The following is a 25,748-nucleotide window of genomic DNA, read 5'->3' on the forward strand; positions in this document are numbered from 1 at the left end:
TTCATGCAGACTGGATGTAATTTGTAATCAAGTATAATATTCACTGGGCTTCCCTGGTGGCTCAGTGGTAAAGAATCTGCCTGCCAACACAGGAGACTCGGGTTTGATCCTTGGGTCGGGAAGATCCCCTGGAGAAGGAAATGGCAATCCACTCCAGTATTCTTTCCTGGGAAATCCCATGGACAGAGGAGCCTGGCTGGCTACAGTCCATAACATTAGAAGAGTCAGACATGACTTAGTGACTAAATAACAACAATAATACTCAGTATTATGTTTTACTTGAGCAGTATGTTATTTATAACCATTGTTAAACCATTGCTTTCAAGAATATTAGCTGCCAGTTTAAAAGCATGTGTCATGTGCTCATGATTTGGTAAGGATCTCATTTTATTTCAGGCATATTCATAACTAATCTTTCTGGGATCAGAATGGCCTCTTTCCTGAAAAGGAAGCATGTCTTTCATGTTTGTGAGGTTGTGTATACTGTGCATGCGTATCACTGCTTCATCAGACCTGTTGGTTTCTTTAGATAAATGTGTTTGTCCTAATTAACCAGCTCTCATGTTAGGGAAATGAGGATAAATTTCTCTTTTTAAGTTGGATTTACATTTTTTTTTTAACTCATCTCTCCATGGGGCTGCCCAGGTGGCTCAGATGGTAAAGTGTTTGCCTGCAATGCAGGAGACTTAGGTATAGGTTTGATCCCTGGGTCGGGAAGATCCCCTGGAGAAGGAAATGGCAACCCACTCCAGTACTCTGGCCTGGAAAATTCCATGGACGGAGGAGCCTGGTAGGCTCCAGTCCATGGGGTCGCAAAGAGCTGGACATGACTGAGTGACTTCACTTTTATCTCTCCATACTTTGGCTACAGAACTTAATTCAGTAAACGTAAAGATTTTGATCCTTGCTGCTCTGGCCCTAATCCCCAGCCATCTAAAAATTATTTACCTAACAGTGTACCTTTTGATTCTTAGTAAGATTCCACTGTATAATGACTTTACAAGTCCACTCAGAGTTCCCCGAATAGGCTAGCATAAGATGTTATATATGAAATCCTGTTTCTGATTGGAAAATCTAATCTGAAATAACTACTTCCAAGATTTTTAATCAGTCCTAGGATTTCTTTGGAAGGAATGATGCTAAAGCTGAAACTCCAGTACTTTGGCCACCTCATGTGAAGAGTTGACTCATTGGAAAAGACTGATGCTGGGAGGGATTGGGGGCAGGAGGAGAAGGGGATGACAGAGGATGAGATGGCTGGATGGCATCACTGACTCGATGGACGTGAATCTGAGTGAACTCTGGGAGTTGGTGATGGACAGGGAGGCCTGGCGTGCTGCGATTCATGGGGTCACAAAGAGTTGGACACGACTGAGCAACTGAACTGAACTGATATTGAGTAGAGGGGAAAGAAAATGTTGTCTTTAACAACATTATGAAATACGAATAGATAATGAGTGCACACAATATGCCGTGCACTCATCAGAAAATATCAGAAAATGTAAATACTTTTTATAGCCATTCGATTTTTTTTTTTCTTTTTTTGCAGTGGGGGGAGCTGTGTGCAAGGCTTGTGGGATCCCTGACCAGGGATTGAACCTGGGCCACGTTAATAAAAGCACTACGTCTAACTACTGGACCACCAGGGAATCCACAAGCCTTTTGATTTTTTAAGAAGCAATAGTATATCAAGCTTTAAGAAAATCAAGAGAGAATAAGCCTTTGATCTTAGTTGTATTCAATCTTTACCTTGATTTTGTAGTATATGTTATAACAACTTAAAACACTGATCTGGATGAAAATTCTAAAAGATACATTTCAACCCTAATCCTTCAGACCTATATTTAAAATTGCCAGTAACATAAGCTTTGTTGGACTCTTCTATAAGAGGAACCTCAAATCTAACATGTCCAAAATGAACTGGCTTGTTTCTTTACTAAATCTTGTCTCCCTGTGATGATGTGACCATTCTCCTCCCTTCCCTGCCAGATACTTGGGTCTCTCTCTCTCTCTTTTTTTTTTTTTTTCCACAAAAAGCTTTATTGTTTCCATTTGGTCTGAGGCTTGGGAGATTGCTCCAGGTTGGTTAGAAAGCTGCCAAATAGCTGCAGGAAGAACCCCTAACACCAGAGGGCCTCCTCAAAGGCAGATGGACTCGAGGCTCCTAGTTCTGCTTGGAGGGTGAGTCTTTCCAAGAGATGCTCATCAGCCCAGCCTGGGGACCAGTCTGGGGAGATCAGTAACACGGTTGCCATCTTCTTGATGCATTTCACCTGCTTATCTGGGAATAGGGGCAGAACCCAGGGCATGCAGACCCAAAAGCACTTGAGGTAGTTTCTTTTCCATGAGAATGGCAGCTATCTAGGCTCCTGGGTTTTACCCGCCCTCATCCTGGGGAGGCTTTTGCACCTCCCGGAAGAGGGTCCAGCCATTGTACCAGTTTTGCCTTTTAAGAGGTACTTGGTGCCTCTTCTTGAACAGTTTGTGGAAAAATGACCCTTGCCCACCAGAGCTGCATTGTCAGCATTCAAAATAGAAGCCCAGAGAGAGGGAGGTGTGGGAGGCCCACAAAGGCACGTTGACCATGTTCTCCATCTTGGTATAACAGCTCTGATGAATCTGGGAGCTCACAGCTAATTGGTAATAAAGAACTAAGCTCAGAAAATGGTGTTGGCAGGCCCTGGAGGCCCATGGTAACTGGCTGATTCCAAAGGTTGTGACTGGAAAAGAGGTTGGAGGCTGGAGCAAAGGGCATCCCTGGGTCTGTTCTGTCCAAATATTATTGAAGAGAGATCTGAGGGACCACCAAGCACACTGCTGGAACCTCATTCTTGACTCTTGCCTCCGACTCACCTCCAGGCAATCCCCCAGTCCCTTCAGCTCAGCCTTACACAGGTCTCCCAAATCTCTCCTCTCCATCTCCCTCCACTACCCTGGTCGAGACCACCTTCTCCTCATACTTAAATCTCAGCGCCCTCTCCCACTGTCCCTCTGCCTCAGCCATCCATCCATTCCATTCTCCACACCAGACCTGGACTGACCACCTAACCACACTTCTGACCACATCACCGCTTGCTTATTAACACCCTTTGTAGATTTCTACTACAAATAGCAGTCAAACTCCTCAATGACATTTGCAAGACCCTGTCTGCCCAGTCCAGACCCCTTCTCCAGCCTTGGTTCCTTCTCCCTCAGCAGAGCTGCTCTGGTGGCTCATTCCTTTATCAGTCATTTTCTGAGATATAATTTTCTTTCATTCAATGATAATTGATAGGATATCTATTATATGCCAGACCTTGTGCTTAGTAAAATAGCTCAAAGACAGACACTGATGATGCAAGGATTTTGATATCTGAAAATAATAGAAAATAAGCCACTTTTAGGCCCTGCAGATGTCAGTATTTGCAACCACAGTTGTATTGAATCTTACATTCTCCAGCAAAGACCATAGAGGGCCATAAACAGCATCTGAGAAGTTGAGTTCTTCTAAGAGCAGACCAATAGCGATACTTAATATATTATTAACATAATATATCATTAATCTGCTGTAACTATTATGTTGGCCAAAAACTTCATTCAGGTTCCTGAACAAACTAGCCAACCCAGTAAATATAATAGAATGTGAAAGTAAAAATGTTTACTAAAGTAGTACCTTCCCTTGTAATTGAGAAAAGAGGTACATTATCTTAAAACTGTGTTATGTTACTTTAATGTTCACACTTTTCTAACTTAATCCACATGGAAAGTCAATATGATTTCTGAATTAGATTTAATAAAGTTTATCTTACAGATAAACTTAAATTTTTTACTTTAATAATTTTTTTAATTTATTAAAACAAAACTTTTATTTTAATAAAACGTTCATAATACAGAGCTTTTCAATCTGTTGTACCAGGAACTGTGAGTGCTGGCCAAGGTGATGTTTATATCCTCCTAATATGTTGATATGAGTTACAGTGGAAGATGTGAGGCAACGCTGATGTAGGAAATAAGGCTAATAGAGAGCTTTTTATTTATTTATTTGGCTGCACTGTGTGGCTTGTGAGATCTTAGCTCCCCAACCAGGGACTGAACCTGCACCCTCAGCAGTCTTTATAGAATATTATGCTTTTTAGTTTCAATAAATGATTTATAGTTAAAGCTGAGATGGAGTTTGGTCCTCAGTGTTCAATCTTGAAAAGAAACTATTTTAAAAAGCAGAATGACCTTGTGAATTCATACCCAAAGCAATGTTTGAATGGGATGCTTAAAACTGCCATAGGACAGAACTGTAGGAGTTAACCCTTTATGAAATTCATCTTTACAATAAATACAATTTCACATTGCAAACTATCATGCCCTCATACTTGCAAATATTACTTTTTAAAAATCTCTCATTAAGTACTGTCCTGTTTACTTCCAAGGCATTATAGTGTTTTTCTCTTTCCTTTATACAAAAAAGATCTCACAATCCACTCTTGGGTCATGGCCTGCCATTTGTAAGCACTGCTAGAAGAGACCCACTGAGAAGATCAAAGATACCTGAGGATTTTCTTTCTTACCTAAAATATTTTCCTTCTCTCTTTTAAGATCTTAACAAATGTAGGGAAATTCTGAGGAAGCTCTTTAATTTTTCTTTCATTTGATCCAGGCCTTCCGCTGTGTGGATCAGAAAAATTTCACTTTTGCTGTCAGTGGAGATTTTACTGCATCTTAAGAGCCATTTGTTAAACAAAGGACAGGTGTTTTGTTCCCTTGCATATTCACAATCTCCACAAATAGATATTCTTTTTTTTTTTTTTTTCACAAATAGATATTCTTGTATTTCTAATACCTTTGTAAGAAGCTTACTACTAATGATTTCCAGTGCTTGTTCTCTGAGGTCACAACCTCAGGAATAATTAATAAATATGTCTTCACCATTTTCCCCTGATTCTGCTAGGTGGCCTTTATAAGAAATTTTATAAAAATGTATAAGAAATTTGTCTCATTGCTTGAGGTCCTTTCAAGAGATAGTGTCTTCTTGGAGTATTTTTTTCAAAAAGGACAAAGACAAAATATAAGGCAACTCTCTTCTGAAGAATGATATTTTGGGGAAAAGTTTGCTTTCTATCCTGGCATATATGGTGTATATTTCCATTTAAGAACATTTGCACCTAAAGCCCACTTCAGCTTCTGGGGAAGTCAGACTGGTCCAGCTGTTTTCTCACAAGATGCGATAAGGCAGACAAAGTATGGGAAACCCATACCTTTTGGTTATTTTATGATGAAAGAATACATCGTAGGGAAGTCCAGGACCACTTTTTTATTTTTAAAGAGGTGGATGACTTGGTTATTATTCAAAATTTGCCTATAATTGTAAAGAGAATTTTACCAGGAAGCAGGTAAGGTTGTTTGTTCTAAAGGCGTTCATATTGTCTAATGTTCTGTGGCTGTAGAATTACTGTGAGTTCCATAAGTCTTGTATGCCTTGAGCATCGTCAATAGAATGTTTCACATGTCTGTGGACTATAATTTTTTTTTGAAAGTTTGTGGATGCTATAGTGGTAAATAAAACATAATTTTATTTAAAAGTATTGAGCTTTAGATAGTGGGGTGGTTTTTTGGTCATTTTGCATTTTCCTAATGAATAGGAACTGAAAATTCTGTGAATGTAGAGAGCAGAGTTCTCAGCTATTCTGACTGATCTGTAGCTGACCAAGTGTTATCCCTCAGCAAGTGGCTAAAAGGAGTCCAGAGAATGACAAATTGGGGTGACAGGATATGGAGACACAAGGAAAAAAGGTATAGACTGAGGGGCAGAGGGACAGTGCCCAAAGAGCTGTTAGGAAAGGACTCGAGGTGCGAGGGAGAAAACACGGCTGTGCCTGGCTCTCCGGCTGCCATCATGAAGGCCCTCTCACCCACGAACACCAGTTTTATCTTAGCTGCAGGTGTTTCCTGTAGGGCCAAGTTTAGCAAATGAAAGATCTCCTGTCAGACTCATCAGTTCATCAAAACTAAGGAGTAAGAAATAAAGTATTGTCATTTTTGTTGCTGTTTTTAAAAGCACCTTTATTTAAAAAAAAGAAATGAAATCATGCAAATAAAGCAAAAGCACAATTCTAAGCAGGTTTGCTTTTCCTCATCCCTAATAGCAAGAGCTGTAGTCTGGGGGGAGATGTCAGACAAATTCAAAGATACAGTAGCAAATTAGGTTTTCAAGAAAAGACATGATTTTTAAGAAAGTCAGTAAAAATGATTTTAATAATGTTGCAAACAACTATTAGAAAATGTTTCTTTGCTTAATAATGGGGAAAACTTTTTTATATATTTACGTGGCTGCACTGGGTCTTAGTTGCAAGACACAGGATCTTCAAAGGCACTATGCAGGAAATTTAGTTGCAGTATCCGAAATCTAGTTCCAGGCCCCCTGCACTGGGAATGCGGAGTGTTGGCCACTGGACCCTCAGCAAAGTCCCAGGGAAAACTTTCTGAAATGTGGTACAGGTCATCTGGTGGAAGGAATCTACTGCACTAGTATTGTAAGCACTCCCCTGGTTTCAGGTATACTCACTTGATACCTCTCCAGAATATTTTCTTCTGGGATATAATATTAGAAAAGTGTTCACATAGAACGAGCAGGGAAGACATATTTTGACTATAGCAGAAATTAAGAAAGAAAAAACAAAGAAGCAGTTTTCTCCTGGATCCCTTGACTGGCCACCAGATGGTAGACAAAAACAAAACTATTATGCCTGCAATGCAGTAAGGTGAGGCATGAAAGCAACAAAGAACTCCTTTCTGGCTGACATTTTTGTTTAGGTAACCAGAGTTTAAACAAGTGCCCCTGATAACGACCAACATCTCCTAACAATACCAGCCAGCAAATTAGTACCATATTAACCACTACAAAGGGGAAATCCTGGGGGAAGAAAATTGGAAAATCTATGGCAGTTTCTTTTTTTTTAATGAGAAATCAAAACCTCACGAACTATTCAAAGTAATTAATAAAATGTTTATAATAAAGTCCATATATGGCTTTTTGAGATTTTTTTCAATTTGCATTATATACTAGGAAGACACTGACATAAAATTTGTCAGTTCAAACTGTTAATTCAACTAAGTTAAATTTTAAAGATCTAATTGGCTTTATTGAATGATTCATGAATTGGGCAGTAGCAAGCAGAAAGGAGTTCCAAGGAGCTGTACAAAATGGAAAGCCTTAACAGGCAGAATTGGGGAACGAGTGCCTCGCTTCAGTTTTAGATAACCTACCTGTTGGTATGGCCGGGGACTATGTGGAAGGTTACCTCGTTGGTGCTGACCAGAAAATTCGAGGCTGACCAGTTAAGAAGGCATTCTTGGAGGAGGATGTAACTGCAATTAGGTTGGGTATTGAATATTGGTTTGCTGATGGGGGGCTTAACACAAGTGACTCCATTTTGGGCCTGCCATTTCTTTTTTAACTATACAAGTTATAAGCACTGCTGCTTCCAAAACAAGTAATCCAGTTAGCTGATGACAGATATTTTTAGCATAAAAAATTAACAGAATTTCAACTGTGTTATACCTATGCTTCCTAAACAAAGGCTAAAGGTAACTACACTAAAGTGTTAATCATGGTCATTTCTGAACAGGAGAACTATAGGAGAGTTGTATTTTATTCATATTCCAATATTGAACAACAATCATGTTATTACTTTTATGACCAGGAAAAAAATATTTCCGGAATTCCCTGGTGGTCTAGTGGTTAGGACCCCTGTGCTTCCACTGCAGGGGGCTCAGGTTCCATCCCTGGTCTGGGAAATAAGATCCCGCATGCCCAGCAGTGTGGTCAAAAGAAAAAAATGCTAAGGGCAGATTCAAACAGTTACAAAATATGGGAAGTGATGGAATGAAGAAACAAAGGAAAAACACTCAAGAAATAATAGTGCAGCCAGAAATCAGAGTTCTAGTTCCTCCTCAAGGGAGATACATATATCTTTTAGTCTTTCTATAGGAACTAAGGCGCCCCACTCAGGTGGAGGATGGTAACTTCAGTCAGTCAGTTCAGTCCATCAGCTGTGTCCAAATATTTGCTACCTCATGGACTGCAGCATGCCAGGCCTCCCTGTCCATTACCAACTCCTGGAGTTTCCTCAGATTCATGCCCATTGAATCAGTGATGCCATCCAACCATCTCATCCTCTGTCGTCCCCTTCTCCTCCCACTCTCAATGTTTCCCAGCATCAGGGTCTTTTTCCAATGAGTCAGTTCTTTGCATCAGCTGGCCAAAGTATTGGGAGTTTCAGCTTCAGCATCAGTCCTTCCAATGAATATTCAGGACTGATTTCCTTTAGCATGGACTGATTGAATCTCCTTGCTATTCAAGGGACTCTCAAGAGTCTTCTCCAACACCACAGTTCAAAAGCATCAATTCTTCGGTGCTCAGCTTTCTTTATAGTCCAGCTCTCACATCCACACGTGACTACTGGAAAAACCATAGCTTTGACTAGACGGACCTTTGTTGGCAAAGTAATGTCTCTGCTTTTGAATATGCCATCTAAGTTGGTCATATCTTTTCTTCCAAGAAGCATCTTTTAATTTCATGGCTGCAATCACCATCTGCAGTGATTTTGGAGCCCCCCAAAATACAGTCTCTCACTCTTTCCATTGTTTCCCCATCTATTTCCCAGGAAGTGATGGAAGCACATGCCATGATCTTAGTTTTCTGAATGTTGAGTTTTAAGCCAACTTTTTCACTCTCCTCTTTCACTTTAATCAAGAGGCTCTTTAGCTTTTCTTCACTTTCTGCCATAAGGGTGGTGTCATCTGCATATCTAAGGTTACTGATATTTCTCCCAGCAATCTTGATTCCAGCTTGTGCTTCATCCAGCGCAGCGTTTTTCATGATGTACTCTGCACATAAGTCAAATAAGCAGGGTAACTTCAGGCTGAGCACAAGATTCCTGGTGCACCACCCTGTTACCTCACCACCAACCAATCAGAAGAAAGTCACACACCTAGGAGCCCTAAAACTCCTCAGAAAATCATCTGGGAATTCATGTTTTTTTGAACAGGAGCCACTCACTCTCTTAGCTTGGCCCTTGCAGTGAATTGTTCTCTGCTCCAAACTGACGTTTTGGTTGTTTGGCCTCACTGTGTCGGGCAAATGAACTTGCAATCAACAGCAGTTCAAGAATACCTCTGAGGTTCTAAGAAGTATGTTCCTCTTTTCAAATGGTAGGGAAGAAAGGCTTTACATAAATATAAGACAAGAAAGACAGCTTGATTCCTTTTTATTGCAGTGAAAACAATCCCAGTTTCAGAGTCAGAAGACCTGGACTTGAATCAGGGTCCTTCCACTTTCTAGATAAGTAGCCTTGAATATAAGTCAATGAAACTTGAAGAACCTCTGTAAATTGGATTTCAAAGTATTCAAATCAAGAACTTAATAAAAATCTAGAAAACTTCTTTTTATCAATATGATAAAAAAATGTCAGAAAGATATGTCAACTGGAAAAAAATGCACATTCTAAATGTTGAGAATTCTGTTTTATTTGGTGGCCTTACTGAGGACTTTAGCCTAGGATGCTGCCTCTCAGGTATCTCTGAGGAGTCGTTCCAAATTGGTAAGAGAGGAGCCAGGATATACAGGAGTTCTTGCTGAGAAAAAAACCAACCAAACAAAAAACGTAAAAAAAGTAGTTGAACATCAAAAGATTACTGTTAATCACAAAAATGCAGGTATCTCAAGTTAATGATTTTAGTGCTTTTCTACCTATGAGAAGATGCGAGAGTCTGGACTCTGAAATTATTCTATCCTTTCTCTAGGGCCAGTATCCTGTTTTACTTTATCCTGAATTCCCCTCAGGGTGTACCTTCAACGGGCAACTGCCACAGCTGATGGCAGGCAGACATCCTTTGTTTACTGAAATGGCAGGCAATATTTTGGGGGGCCACAGATAAGAACTTTTAATGTAGTTGAAAACAGGAAGAATTTAAGCTTGAGTTCTCTGAGACCTCAATTGTCTTCATCTGTAAAATGGGTATAAATAACCCATGTCACTACCAGTGAAAAGGCACTACTTTTCCCTTATGAGTTCTTGGCTGAAACCCCTTGCAACAGACAAATGAACAAAAGAAGAAACAAGCTGAGTATGTCCCTGAGTCACTACCAAAGATTAATAGTATCTTCAGCTAAAGACAGGGGGGATTGAAGGCGGCCAGTAATGAAAGGGCACAGGGAAACAGGGGTAAAGGTTGTTTCGAAGATTTGTTAGTACCTCCTCCATCAACTTTCTCAGACACTGGTGGCTCAGGCCATAAAGAATCCACCTGCAATGCGGAAGACCTGGATTTGATCCCTGGGTTGGGAAGATTCCCCTGCAGGAGGGTATAGCAACCCTCTCCAGTGTTCTCGCCTGGCAAATCCCCTTGGACAGAGGAGCCTGGTGGGCTACAGTCCAGGGGTTGCAAAGAGTCCATGGGGTCGCAAGAAGACACAACTGAGCGACTAAGCACAGCACAGCAAAAAAAATGTGTTTTAAAAAACGTGAATTTCCCTTCAGTTCAGTTCAGTCGCTCAGTCGTGTCCCACTCTTTGCGGCCCCTTAGGAAACGATAAATTATACTCTATTTTCAGAGATTTTCTTGTGCCTGCTCTTTCTCAAAAATATTCAGCTCAAGATAATCCTTATGCCAAAGAGGTATATTTTGGGGTGGCATATTGTTACCTTTCAAAAAGAAAGTTTTCTATTTTTATATAACAAAATAAAATTTGCCCAGCCTGGTTAACCCTCTTCATTCCACATAGAATTCTCTCCTTCCCTCTTCATCCTCTCCGTCGTCCCAATCCCCCCCTTTTCCTAAATCCTTGTCCCTTTTTACGTCTTTTTCGTGACGTCAGTTTCTGCAATGAAGCCCGAAATGTGTTCTTTGAGGGGATACCTTTCATATATGTATGCTTCCGAACCCGATTCAATTCTTCTTTAAAAATCTCCCCAAATGCTTAACTAACTGCCTTGCACCCAAGCATATTTGTCTGGGGAAAAAAAAAAATGTTATAAAAACCCTTCTCATTCTCTTATCACTGGATTTCTCCTTTCCTGCTTAACTGTTTCCACCTCAGACAGCTACCGATCTGAAAACAAAGCACTTGGCAGTAGCCGGCCCACACGGGCGACGGGCTGGGGTGCCTCTGAACCGGTCTCGAGGACCTGGGCCCAGATCCACCCGCAGCGAGGGCGGTCGGGGCGTTTCGGGCCGCGCCTTTCCGCGGGAAGTCCCGCAAGCGCCTGGGGAGCCCGGGTGGGCCCGGGCAAGGCTAAGACCTGAGCGCCGCCCGCTCCTGCAGATCCGGGAGTGCGCTTCGCGGGACCGGGGAGGTGACCAGCGGCCGAGCCGCGCCCCCGCCACGAAGCGACTGCCACGTCAGGACAACTTCACAAAACCTGGGCGAGGGCGGGTGACGCAGGCCGGGCGGCCGTGGCGGCTTTGGGCCCGCGGCCAGACGAGGAGGCTGACCTCCAGCCCAGCCCCGGCTTCAGCGACACCCCGGCCGGCGCCGGCGCCTGCCCGGCCCTCTGGGAGGCGGGGGAGCAGCGCAGGAGGCGGTGCCACCGCGGAGCCCGCGCCCTCCCGCCCCGCCCGCAGTCCCGGCCTGGGCGGGGCGGCCACCGCGGAGGCTCCTCGGCCAGACCCGGTCGGCCCGAACCGAGTTGAGACGCGGGAGGCGGCGGCGCGGAGAGGCGGCGACGGCGGCGGCGGGCCGGGAGGCTGGAGCCGGGCCAGCCCCCCGCCATGGAGACCCGCTACAACCTGAAGAGTCCGGGTGAGCGGGGCTGTGGGCAGGGGGCGGTGCCGCACGGTGAGCGCGATGGGGGAGTGACCCCGGACCCCGGGGACCCGCGCCGCGGTCCCCTCGCGTCGGCCGCCACTCGCCGCTCCGCTCCCGGTTCCGCGCTCTACGCCAGCCCGCCGCCTGCCGGGCTGGTGCAGGCCGCGGAGCCGGGCGGCCCGGCAGGCACAAAACCTGGGGTCTCCCTTCCGCACCCCGACTGCCCTTCCCTCATTTTCGCCACGTAGAACTGGGTTATCAGCTCGTCCCCGCGAACAGGTGTAATGGTGATGGCCGTGAGTAATAGAGATCAACCCCTTGCCCTACCTGCGCCTTGAACACGGTCGTTAGCTCTTCTCCGTCGCCGCCACCGGACTTTTATTAGCTGTTTGACTCACTCTCATTTGAGGATTTCGTTTAAACGTCCTGTTTGCAGGCTTTGGGGCAAATAGAATTACAGACATAAAGGAAATGTTCTGGACTAAAGCGGTTAACCAAAAAGCTAAGAAAACTAGTTGAACCATGTACTTTAGAACTAACCATGATTTTAGCCATACTGGTATGATGTATGTATGCCTCTTTTCAGGCATAGAAACTTCTCTTCCTGTCTTTAATACCCCTGCTTCATTCACAGAAGCAGCCAAACAATCCTAGCCTCAAATACTTTTCTGGTGTATAATAAAGAAGCGGGCTTCCCTGATGGCTCAGCGATAAAGAATCCGCCTGCCAGTGCAGGAGACGCGGGGTGCATTCTGGTCCGGAAGATCCCCTGGAGGAGGAAATGGCAACCCACTCCAGTGTTCTTGCCTGGAGAACCCGTGGACAGAGGAGCCTGGCGGGCTACAGTCCATGGGGTCGCGAAAGAGTCAGAAACGACTTAGTGACTAAACAACAAAATTAAGAAGCACGAAAAGGAAGCAGCTCTCAGATTAAGACAGGCTTCAAACAAACCTTTGGATTCTGTAAGTGGTATTGGATTTGTACCTTGATAAATTTGTTCAGAGGGAGAAACTCCACACTTCAGGTCTAAATAATCCTAATAAAGGATTTTAGTGATGGTTTGGCCAACCTTTATTGGTTCTTTTTTTTTTTTTTTTCCCCTTCCGAAGAAGCGACTTCTCAGTAAGAATCAGCAAGATTAGCATGCTCATGGAGAGAGTTGATACTGTGAATCTTGGATTTTTTTTAATGACTTAAAAACATAACAAAAACTGAAGAAAAGCCTGAGGATACTGATTGAACAGAGCTTTGTTAACTTGAGTTCTGTCAGGCTAAGAAACGTTCTCCGGTAACCAAGAATCAGTCATAACGTTTGGGGGAGCCATAGACTTAAAAAAAAATAAATCCGCGGAAGGGTTTGGACTCTCCAAGAAGTACGTTTATAGGATTCAATTTCAGTGGATTCACCACCCCTGCCATCCTCAACCCATCTCCTACGCCAGGGGGAATAAAGGGAGATGAAAGAGAACGAGGGAAAGAAAAGCTTAATTTTAAGATTAGATGGTGGAATGCTTAGAATGTGAAAATTGTGCTAGATTTTAATAAAAATATGTGGGTAAAATGTAGGATGACTGTTTGGTCACATGGTACCAAGTTCCTTGAGACAGCTGAGGTATTTAGTGGAATGTCCAGAGAATAATGAAAATGAGTAATAGTGCAGTTTGGAATGGAGTGTTGGTGGGTCCCAAGAGATTGTTGTCAGAGGACTTTGCTGAATTTTGATAGGTTATTGTACCCGAGACTGTGATAAGCTTATAAAATTCTTCAGAATTTTTTTCTGTTTCTACACTGTATGACCTACTGTAAGGTAGGTACTGGTTGAGCTTTCTTTGGTAGACATGCTTCTAGCTGTATAATAAATTGCTTCGTCTTTTCGGTTTCGTTTCCTCAGAGGTAGTGCTATTGTTCTAAAAAAGAGTTTTTTTAAACTTTTTGTTTTAATTCTACAGATCATTTGGTGTTCACAGAAAAAGTGAATTAGCTGAAATATGGAACTTATTGAAAGTGCGGAAAGCATAGTGAAAATGTTTTCTTTTTTTGAAAATGTTTTTTTTGTTTTTTTCTGTCTGGTAATACTTTTTAAGGTAATGAATGCATGAAAGGAAGTGGTTAAAAACGCTGCACAATGTAAGAGCTATAACCCTTTTTCTGTCTGACGTGGAATTGTCTTAGAGATATGGATGGGACAATTAAGACAATACAAATAACTGGTTAAAGGCCAGTTTGTTAGCATATGGATAGTAAATTTGTTCATTTTATAGATGGAACAATGTATTTTTAATGATTTTTCTAGAATGGACCTGTGATAATGGGCAGAACTCTATGTGAGGCTACCTCTTAAGCCTCTGACTACCCTGTCAGTAGTTGCTTCTGGATCAGGCACCCTGCTCTCTTTTTTGGGTCTGTTCTGGTCTAAGTATCAGGGTCTCAGAGTACAAAGTAAGGGGACATAACGTGTAAAGAACTTCCTGTGGCAAGATTTCTTCAGAAGGGCCCTATCTGCTCGTTCAGCAGATGGTTGGCATATAAGAAATTGGTGCAAAGGCACCCATTACCTCCATCAAAAATATAGGAGTTACTCTATCCATGGGCTTCCCTGGTAACTCAGTGGTAAAGAACCTGCCTGCAGTGCAGGAGCCACAGGAGACACGGGTTCAATCCCTAGGTCAGGAAGATCCCCTGGAGGAGGGCATGGCAACCCACTCAAATATTCTTGCTTGGAGAATCTCGTGGACAGAGGAGCCTGGCGGGTTACAGTCCATGGAATTGCAAAGAGTAGGATACGACTGAAGTGACCGAGCACACACTTACTCTGTCCATACCCAGGATATCTACTGCCCCTTCACGCTAATCATTCTCAAGTTTTCATGTCTGATTTAAACCCTTCTGCTAGGCTACAGATACACAGAACTTACTGGTGATTTAACATCTTTACCTAGATTTCCCACAAACTACCCCCTGCCAAAAATCTCTACAAAGTGTAAAAACCAGAAACCAATCAGTTTTCTTTGCTCCCCCTCTTTCCTTATCTCAGGAATTGACAGCCCCCAGGAACCCATGGGAGTCATCTTTGAGATCTTGGTCTACTTTTTTATTCCACTCCCTACCCTGAAACACACACAAATACATGCATTTCCATGCGGGCACCAGTGAACAAAGTCACATATATCTAATCAGTTACTGTCCATCATCACCAGATCAGTTGAAACAAAATAAAAACTGATTAGGTCAGTCCTCAAATTGGCAAAATTTTAATAGCTTCCTGGTGAAAGTGAAAGTTGCTCAGTTGTTTCCAACTCTGTAACCCCATGGACTCTACAGTCCATGGAATTCTCCATGGCAGAATACTGGAGTGGGTAGCCATTCCCTTCAGGGGATCTTCCCAACCCAGGGATTGAACCCAGGTCTCCTGCATTACAGGCGAATTCTTTACCAGCTGAGCCACCAGGGAAGCCCCCTCAAATTGACAAAATTTTAATAGCTTCCTTGTAGCTATGGATAAAGTTCAAAGTAGACTTCCCTGGTAGCTCAGCTGGTAAAGAATCTGCCTGCAGTGCAGGAGACCCCTGTTCTATTCCTGAGTCAGGAAGTTTCCCTGGAGAAGGGATAGGCAACCCACTCTAGTATTCTTGTCTGGAGAATCCCATGGACAGAGGAACCTAGCAGGCTACAGTCCATGGGGTCACAAAGAGTCAGACACAACTGAACAACTAAACACAGAGGGCTGAGCGTGATTTGATCCTTGCCTTCCTCACCAGCCTCATCTCCTAACACTCTTACGCTCCTTTGCATTTTCACCATCTATCCATTTGGCCTGAGTGATTATCCAGATGGAGCAGCTCTAACCTGTATGCCTTGATTCATGTGAGATTCCTATTAGTTCTTCAGTCTTCTTTAAGGTTCCACCTTGTCCAGCTTCCCTAGGCATACTAAGGAGTCCGTGTGATTGTGCACACTTGGTCAGTATTTCTGTTTTAATTGTTTTCATGTCTTTCTCTACGAGCTTTTTGAAGACAAGAAGCAGTTTTGGTCATTCTTCTATCTCCATAACTCAGATATTCTTTAAATGTTTGTCGAATATATACCTTTGCAAGATCTTCCTGGGCAGAAATATCAGTCCTTAAATATTTGCTTAAGTGTCTTCACTATGGGAGCAGGAAGAGGCTCTTGGGGAGCATGACATTGGCTTCACATCCTTGATAAGCCTGGCTCCTGCATTTTACCCATGCTTTGGAGTCTGATGATATCAAGATATTTATTTTCCAAGAGAATATAGATGCATGAGAGTGACCAGTAAATGATCCCCTTTTCCTGGAGCTTTGTCTCCAAAGTCCAGTGAGTTAGCTGAGCATGTGAAGAATGCTAATGGGAGGCCCTTAAAACCTAGAGATTGGATCCAAAGTGGTCATGTGGCCTCCATGAAAAGAAGAAAGCAGGAATGCATGTGCTCCCCAACTTCCTTTCCTTTGCTATCACATCTTATCTTACCATGGTTGGAGAGTTCCATTTATAACCTTGTGAAGAGCTAAGAGAGGAGCTGGAATGGGAAGTTTCCTCACTAGCCATGTGTTAGCAAGAGATGGAGTGTCAGGAGCATACTATGCTCCAGCCCTAGTTTCCAGGCAGTATTTTGAATCTTGACTTATTCCATAGCAGTGACATGTCTTTTGCGGGCAGGGAGCCATGCCATGTTGCCAACTTCATATGCTTAAGGCCTGCATTTGAACCAGAGAGAATCATTGAAGGACCTTGAATCCCAGTCCATTTCTGACCTGGTGAAGAGGGAGGGGTGAAAAGGAAAGGAGAACTATGTGAAGAAATTACTGACTTTCATGTGACAGATATAAACATTACAGCAGAATAAGACTGGGAGACTTTTCAAGTATTTAGAGCTACAAAATGTCAGAGCCAATTTTAATGCAGATCTAATTCCAGAGTCCATGTTCTTTTTCAGAAAAATGTTCATAGTATATGTTGTTTCCAGAAAAATGAATTATAAGTACACTAGAATAGTTTTACCTTCTGTTTGACTATGTACTTTGGCTCTCACATGGTATGTCCTTATGTTGGCCCATGAACTAATAAATCAACTTGTTTGGTGAAGCCATGTGAAACCTTGCACCTCATATTAAGACTTGAACTCACTTGGCCAGGATTTGAACTCAGCCAGAACCCACAGTCCTCCAACTGGGATCACACATCTGGTTTCCGCACATAATGAAGCTCAGGTTCTTGATGTCTCATCGCAGAAAGAATTCCGTGAGAGACAAAGTGATAGGTAAGAAGTGGATTTAGAGAGAAACACACTCTACAGACAGAGTGTAGGCCGTCACAGAAGGTGAGAGGTGCCTGGAGATATGATGTCGTTAGCTTTGATGGGCTGGGTAATTTCATAGGCTAATGAGTGGGAGGACTGTAATAGCCGTTTTGGGAAAGGGGGTGGGGATTTTTTGGAATTGGGCCACTGCCCACTTTTTGGTGGAGGAACTGCCTTGGAACTGTCATGGTGCCTGTTGGTGTGTCCTTTAGCTTGCTGAAGTGTTAGAAAGAGCATAAACATATACTGAGGCTCAAGGTCTAGTGGAAGTCCACTTGTCTGCCATCTTGGACCTATTTGGTTCTAATCAGTTTCTGTTGCTGATGGGCCTTGGGCCATGTCATTCTTTCAGAGGTTGTGCCCTGCCCCTTTCCCTCTTGTTTCAGTTGAGCCAGTGATTGTTCCTTTAAATTCTTTCTTGCAGCAGTTCTGACCCTTCCATACATCTCTCATAATATCCATTGGATGTTTATTTTCTTCTCTCCTAATAAACTGAGTGAGGAAGAAACAGAGAAAAATGTGATAAGGTTACGGAATGAATAAAATCTGACCTCGTCAGTTTATGCAGCCAGCTGATGAGAAATAAAGAAAAAACAGTTTACTTGGCATCTTTGATTGCTAACAGCAATCATGTAAAACTAGTCATGTTAAACAACTTTCATGATTTTATTTATATCTGATAGTATTAACTTAATGGTGTTTTTACGTGGCTCTAAACCAAGGGTTTTCAATTCTTTTTTCTCTGGACCTCTTAGAATAGGTGGAAGAGGGTAGATAGCTTAGAGGTCCTTCCATGCTAGCCTGCTGTTATCTGTTTTATATATTGAGGTCCTCCTTAAACCTTTCTTTGAACAAAGGATTTTATCTCATCAAATAAATTTGAAAACCACTGCTTTTAATCAGATCTTTGAAGAGAGTTTTGTTGGGGGAAGATACTAACATTCATTTCAGCTAATATATGAGTGTTTACTGTGTGCTAAGTCCGGAGGAGACGTCAGTGAAGTAGATGTTGTTATTGAGCACGAAAGACAGGTGTTAATCACCAGTGAAGGTAAACTTTATAAAAGCGAAATTATAGAATGTTGTGAGGACTTAGAGCAAGGGGACTCAACGTAGTCTCCAGAGCGGTGGTTTCCAAACCTGACTGACCACTAGAAATAACTCGGAGAGCGTTCCTGGCGTCCACTCTCCTCCCAGGACTCCTCAGGGACTTTTATGTGTCCCAATAGGAATCTCTAGTCACTCCTCTGAACGTGGACAAAGGAGGGTATCAAGGAGACCCTTCTGAGTAAATTTCTTAAAGGTCTAGTGAGAGCCAGACTCGAGGAAGTGGGGGATGGGAAGAGGAGCAGTGCTGCAGGCTGAGGAATTGGTGCGGAAGAAGGAGGTCTGAAATAGAAGGTAGAATGTGTGCAAAGAACTGAACAAAGCCGAGTGACTAGAACTCGAGGGTGGAGGGTGGGAGAGAAATTGGGTCTCAATATGTGCTTGTTCCTAATAAAGCATTTATTGTATTATTTGCATTGACTCCTCCCCCCCAGACTATAAGCTCCTTGATAACAGAAACTGTATTTTAGTTTGCTTGCAGCTATAGCGTCTGCTCCGCATAGTCAGACACCACTGAAGCAACTTAGCACACATAGCATCTAGTATGAGCTTAGTGAATATTTACTGATCAGATGAACAAATTCTCTGCCTATAGGGATTAGTTCAGAGTAGGAGATGGAAAAGAGTATTAATAGTTATGGAATAGGATAGTGACTTAAGAATTGTTTTTGCAGCTTAGGAACCCTTGATTAATGAAATTTTCTGTGAAAGTCCTGATACATAAGGAACTGTTTGGTTGTTTATGTGTGAGCTGCTTCTCAGGTAACCTCTCCCCATAGCATGCCTATCTGTGCCACTGCACATTTACTGTTTTTGTTTCCTTTGCTTATTCATACCTAGCTGGATAATTCCTACTGTCTTTCTTTCAGATCTCAGTACCTGAACCCTTTTCTCTTCTGTCTGCTCTCAGGTTAGGTGCCCACCTGGTGCGTACCTCTCTCATAACATGTATTAAACTACGTTAGTTTGTTCTCAAGCAGAGTTTCAGAGAGCCTTGAGCTATCTGGTGTTTCTCTGGCTGTGCTATCCTGTATCCTATACCAGTGTCCTGACATTTTTTTTTTTTTTAGCATCTAAAGCTTGAGGGTGAGGGGGCTGGGATCAAAGGATTGACCTTTATGAACCAATAGGGTAGGAAAGAGGGTACAGATACACATAGGACTCTAAACTGTTGTAGGCTGCTCACAGTCATTTATCATGGGGGTAAAGTCTGTGCCATTAACTGAAAGAGGTGGAAGAGAAGAGAGTGAATAGGTATGAATAGCCTTGGGGTACTAGTTGGAAGGTGTTGGGTGGAGATATAGAACCTTGTGTGGCATTGGATGCGGCACCCCATGTCCCAGCAGAGGTTGTTAATAATACCTCTATAATAGCATCAGTGGGCCTGTCTCTGTGACTTTTTAAACCCTGTTCAGTAATGCTTAGCTGTTTGGGTATAGACTTCTAATTAGAAGATGGTTGAGTTGGCTCAGTTAGAATTGAATTTATTAGGGGAGTATGAAAGGGGAACATCTAAGAGCCAAGAGCATGGATAGAGAGAAGTGAGTATAGGTGTAGATGGCATTAAGAAGGTTGTGGGGTCAGTGGATTGGAGGTTTTAATTTAGCAAAGAAATCATTTCAAATAGGAATTCAGTTAGGGCTATGGAGATTCAGTGATGTCAGGACAGTGCCATTAAGTCAAAGAAGATATTGAGTGGAAAGTTCTGATGTTGAGGATTTTAGGGGGTTTACTGTTCATGAGCATAAGTGCCAGAGGCTATGTTTCTTGTCAATGTAGATCTTTAACAAGGTACAGTTGGACTGCTTGTGTTGAAATCCTAGTTCTGTCATTTACCATGTAACCTTGGACATGTATAATCTCTCCATGTCTCAGTTTCTTCATCTGGAAAATGGGGATAAAAACAGCACCTATCTCAGTTGTTTTGAGGATTACATGAATTAATATTTGAGTGCTACCTAATAGGGAGTGTATATAAGTACTTACTAGAGAAAAATAGCATCTCTTTGAAACTTCTCTATATATTAAAGTTAATATGTAACTCTTCTAGTGCCTAGCTGCCTTTTCTTCCCCCATTATTACTGTCATCGCATAATTAAATCATATGCTGTATTGAGTAAGTCCTGTGCACGTTTTTTGTTGAAGTAGGAACTTATTCATTAGGTCTGTAAATCTGCTGATCACATGGAAAGAGTTTATTTGAAATGTCTCTGTCTTGTGAATTTCGCTTCAGCTGTTAAACGTTTGATGAAAGAAGCAGCAGAACTGAAAGACCCAACGGATCATTACCATGCTCAGCCTTTAGAGGTTAGTCTCTGTCTCTGTCTTCTAAGGTTCTTAAAGTTATTCTTCACTGCATTGAGTCATTATAAATGTGTTGGTATGCTTTACTGATATATTTTATTCCCTATATTTTCTGAGTATTTTTTTAAACCATTAAAAATTGAAGCACAGTTATTTACCATGTTGTGTTGGTTTAAGGTATACACTGAGTATTTCTGTTAGCCATTCAGAATAAGATGCTTTAGAAGAAGCAGATTTCTGGTCTCTATAAAATGGGTCTCAGGGACTTTCCTTGTGGTCCAGTGGTTAAGACTCCAGTCTTCCACAGCAGGAATTCAATCTCTGATTGGGGAACTAAGATCCCCCATGCCACAGCTCAGCTAAAAAAAGGGAGGGGGGCCTCAGATACTATATTACTTTAGGTATGAGGGAGGAAAAGTAGAAAGAACTCCAGACTCTATATTTGGGAGACTTAGCCCCTTGAGGGGTCTCTGCAGCTAGTTTGGGCTTTTTGTACAAACAGCTCTACCTCTACCTCAGTCTTCCAGTCTGTGAAAGGAGGGTATTTAAATGTGCCCAGTCTCATTTTCATGGTAATGGTGGGACTAAAATGTAATAATGTTCATGAAAGTATTTTGCAAACTATGAAGTACTTGGTAACCGATGATATTAACATATAATGTTAACAGCCCATGTGTTAACTGACCACTTACTAATAAGCTTTTCGGCATCTATGAGGGATAAATTTGGAAAGTTTGCTAAAATAATCCAAATTTATAGTAAATTATTTGATTACATAAATAATCATTTTCACTAATTGGGATTCAGGGGTTATTTATCAGTTTAATTAAGTCTATAATATTTTTAGATCAAATAATAATTTAATAAAAGTAAATAAATTTTTAATAAAAACACTTTAATTAATTAAGTAAATCCACATCCAAAAACCGATCAAGCATGAACTCAAAATAAATATATTTTTAGACATACAAGAGCACAGATTTTCTCCCTTATATTCCTTTCAGAGAAATGTAGTTGACAATAAAACACACCAAAATAATGCAAAAACTGAACAAAACATACAAAGGAAGATTGAGATTCTAGTAAACCCAGGAGACATTCAAGTGAAGAATTTTGGAATGTGTCAAGCAGTTAATCCATATTAAAACTTCAGGGTCCAGAAGATATTTTTCAGAAAAAATAAATGGAGCTAATGTAATAGGAAGTATGTAAATCTATAATCTTATTTATGAACATGTAATGGTGCTCAGGGGGCTTCCCTGGTGGCTCAGTGGCAAGGAATCCACCTGCCAATACAGGAGACGTGGGTTTGATCCCTGGGTCAGGAAGATCCCCTAGAGAAGGAAATGGCACCGCACTCCAGAATTCTTGCCTGGAGAATACCATGGACAGTCCATGGGGTCGCAAAAGAGTTGGACAAGACTTACCGACTAAACAACAGCAATGAAAACGGTGCTCATGTGTTTTAAAATGCATTAAGGAAAATTTTAGCTCTTATGTGACATGAAAGCTAGATTAAATAGCTTTTTCTTATAACTTTTATACTTGAGACATTGTGCATTAGAATAGTATAAAATGTTAATTTTTCTCACCCAGTAATGTTTCTAATACTGGTAGAAACAATCCAACTTTTTAATGTTCTTGATCCCTTGTTGCTTATTGTTTTTGTTCAGGATAATCTTTTTGAATGGCACTTCACAGTTAGAGGGCCCCCAGATTCTGATTTTGATGGAGGAGTTTATCATGGACGAATAGTACTGCCACCAGAGTATCCCATGAAACCACCAAGCATTATTCTCCTAACGGTAAGAATTCTCGGCTTTTTGAAATGCTTCCTGGAGGCTGTAAAGTGTAGTTTGCGTATTCCTATCCATTAAGAAATAAGTTTAGTTCAGTCGCTCAGTCGTGTCCGACTCTTTGTGACCCCATGAATCGCAGCACGCCAGGCCTCCCTGTCCATCACCAACTCCCGGAGTTCACTCAGACTCGCGTTCATCAAGTCAGTGATGCCATCCAGCCATCTCATCCTCTGTCGTCCCCTTCTCCTCCTGCCCCCATATCCCTCCCAGCATCAGAGTCTTTTCCAATGAGTCAACTCTTCGCATGAGGTGTCCAATGTACTGGAGTTTCAGCTTCAGCATCATTCCTTCCAAAGAAATCCCTGGGTTGATCTCCTTCAGAATGGACTGGTTGGATCTCCTTGCAGTCCAAGGGACTCTCAAGAGTCTTCTCCAACACCACAGTTCAAAGGCATCAGTTCTTCGGCGCTCAGCCTTCTTCACAATCCAACTCTCACATCCATACATGACCACTGGAAAAACCATAGCCTTGACTAGACGGACCTTTGTTGGCAAAGTAACGTCTCTGCTTTTGAATATACTATCTAGGTTGCTCAAAGCCTTTCTTCCAAGGAGTAAGCGTCTTTTAATTTCATGGCTGCAGTCACCATCTGCAGTGATTTTGGAGCCCCCAAAAATAAAGTCTGACGCTGTTTCCCTATCTATTTCCCATGAAGTGATGGGACCGGATGCCATGATCTTCATTTTCTGAATGTTGAGCTTTAAGCCAACTTTTTCACTCTCCTCTTTCACTTTCATCAAGAGGCTTTTTAGTTCCTCTTCACTTTCTGCCATAAGGGTGGTGTCATCTGCATATCTGAGGTTATCGATATTTCTCCTGGCAATCTTGATTCCAGCTTGTGCTTCTTCCAGTCCAGCATTTCTCATGATATACTCTGCATATAAGCTAAATAAGCAGGGTGACAATATACAGCCTTGACGTACTCCTTTTCCTATTTGGAACCAGTCTGTTGTTCCATGTCCAGTTCTAACTGTTGCTTCCTAACCTGTATACAGATTTCTCAAGAGGCAGGTCAGGTGGTCTGGTATTCCCATCTCTTTCAGAATTTTCCACACTTTATTGTGATCCACACAGTCAAAGGCTTTGGCATAGGCAATAAAGCAGAAATAGATGTTTTTCTGGAACTCTCTTGCTTTTTCCATGATCCAGCAGATGTTGGCAATTTGATCTCTGGTTCCTCTGCCTTTTCTAAAACCAGCTTGAACATCAGGAAGTTCACGGTTCACGTATTGCTGAAGCCTGGCTTGGAGAATTTTGAGCGTTACTTTACTAGCGTGTGAGATGAGTGCAATTGTGTGGTAGTTTGAGCATTCTTTGGCATTGCCTTTCTTTGGGATGGGAATGAAAACTGACCTTTTCCAGTCCTGTGGCCACTGCTGAGTTTTCCAAATGTGCTGGCATATTGAGTGCGGCACTTTCACAGCATCATCTTTCAGGATTTGAAACAGCTCAACTGGAATTCCATCACCTCCACTAGCTTTGTTCGTAGTGATGCTTTCTAAGGCCCACTTGACTTCACATTCCAGGATGTCTGGCTCTAGATTAGTGATCACACCATTGTGATTATCCGGGTCGTGAAGATCTTTTTTGTACAGTTCTTCTGTGTATTCTTGCCATCTCTTCTTAAGAAATAAAGTAGATCATTATTATTATAACTTTGCTTTTGGAGACCAGACCTTGGACTATATTTTTTCTGGAAAAAAATTCCTAGGAAGTTGAAGCATCTGAGAAGTACTTGTGATGCTCATTGCCATAGTGTGATTGTTAGGATTCAGTGAATTAGTGGACAAAGTGCTGTGCACAGTGTCTGGCACATGATAAGTACTCAGTAGAGGGTAGTTACTGTTGTTGTATTTCATCCCATTATCTCCTTCAGCTTTTCACCTTATGCTTTGTCCTTCATTTTCCTCATCTTTTTTTTTTTTTTACAGTTTCTTCATCTTCACATGCAGCGCTTAGAATAAGAACTGATGTAGAGTCCTCAATAAATGTTAGCTATGTTATTACTGTTTATATCTTAGAATTTCTCTCCATCTTCACATGTTTTATCTCCATGTAAAGAAAAGCTATACATCCAGGTTTCTCTTATCTTTCCTGGGACCTTGTTCCATCAGTAAATTCCTCTCTTAATTGTTAAAGCTTTCCTTCCTTCATTTCCTTTCATGTATGTGTTTGATTATCCTCTAAGTTGAAAGAAGCAAAAATGAAACAAAAACCTTCCCATGTCTCTGCTATGACTTTAAGCTATAGCCTTTTTTTCTCTTTGTAACCTTCAAAACATCCTAACTCTATAGTGTCATCTCTTGTATTCTGGTGACCACACATAGCACTCCGTTGAAACATGCTTACTACGCCAGTCTCAAGAGAGCAGCTTGAGAAATCACACCATCTCTTCTCAGTCTTCATCCTTTTCCAATCTAAGTTAAACTTCTGATACACATGGAGTAGCAAATAGTGAAAGAAAAAATTGTCATCATTACCAAATTAATGTTTTTCCCTATGGTGTTTGTTTATAGTGGAAACAGCATTCGTTTTAGAGCCAATAGACCTGAATTCTGGCCAGTGCCATGTCCATCATGTCACGCGCAGGTTACATAATCTCTTTGAAATTCATTTTTCTCAGTTCTCAAAAGGAATGTATATGAAGAATATAATCATACTGTCAGGTTCCTGATATATGGAAGCTGCTTAATAAATCTTAGGTGATATGGAGAATTAGTCACGTTGGCTGTAGGTCTGGGGTGGGAGGCCTGTAGGGGCCCTACTGTGTTAGGAGTCTCTTCTTTCAGTTGCTAGATGGTAGGGAGAGCCAGCTGGTCTGAAGGAAGAGCTGGTACGTGGTGAAACTGGTGGAGGGTATTTGATGCCACAGCTATTCATCGATGATATCATCATGTATGCTGATGTTCAGTATTTGCTCTTTCTGATTCATTTCCTCTCTTTTGAAAAAATCTTCTCCAGCTTTCATTTGACAAATATTTATTAAACTCGTGCCATATACCCTGTGTGTGTAGCAGAGAGTAAGTCAAAACTCTGCCTACTTGGAACTTGTATTCTAACTTCATGCCTCTTCTTCCTCTCCTTCTCCCAAGTATGGATATGCTACAAGTTCAGACTACAGCTGTTTTCTCTTGTTTCTGTGAAATGGTTTCAGTGATCACCTCTGTGAAAGTCAAGCATCAGGAATGCATTATCTTCTTCTGCCGTCAGCACGTCTGTATTTCTGCCTGCCTGCTGGACACCATCAGTAGCTCTTCCAGCAAGACAAAACTGAAACCATTCTCATCTTTCACTTCTGTGTTCCTGTATGGAATTGCATCATCCTTCTGAGAGGCACTCCCACCTCAGAGCCTTCCTCCCCAGGGTCTAGTTAGGTGACAC

At 41.9% G+C, this 25,748-nt stretch overlaps 1 protein-coding gene across 2 annotated transcripts in view; it reads left to right on the plus strand.

Moving 5' to 3' along the window:
* Positions 11,468-25,748, plus strand: part of UBE2J1 (ubiquitin conjugating enzyme E2 J1) — a 31,047-nt gene continuing 16,766 nt past the window's right edge. The window contains exons 1-3 of one of the 2 annotated variants that reach the window (XM_018053150.1): positions 11,468-11,773; positions 20,437-20,510; positions 22,181-22,312. In XM_018053150.1, coding sequence (XP_017908639.1) covers positions 11,743-11,773; positions 20,437-20,510; positions 22,181-22,312 — 237 coding nt within the window. In that variant the 5' untranslated portion in view covers positions 11,468-11,742. Of the gene's footprint in view, positions 11,774-12,622; positions 12,742-20,436; positions 20,511-22,180; positions 22,313-25,748 lie in introns of those variants that run through there. The other variant, XM_018053151.1, reaches the window with a different exon arrangement.

Source organism: Capra hircus, chromosome 9 (genome assembly GCF_001704415.2).
Source record: "Capra hircus breed San Clemente chromosome 9, ASM170441v1, whole genome shotgun sequence".
Taxonomy (NCBI): domain Eukaryota; kingdom Metazoa; phylum Chordata; class Mammalia; order Artiodactyla; family Bovidae; genus Capra; species Capra hircus.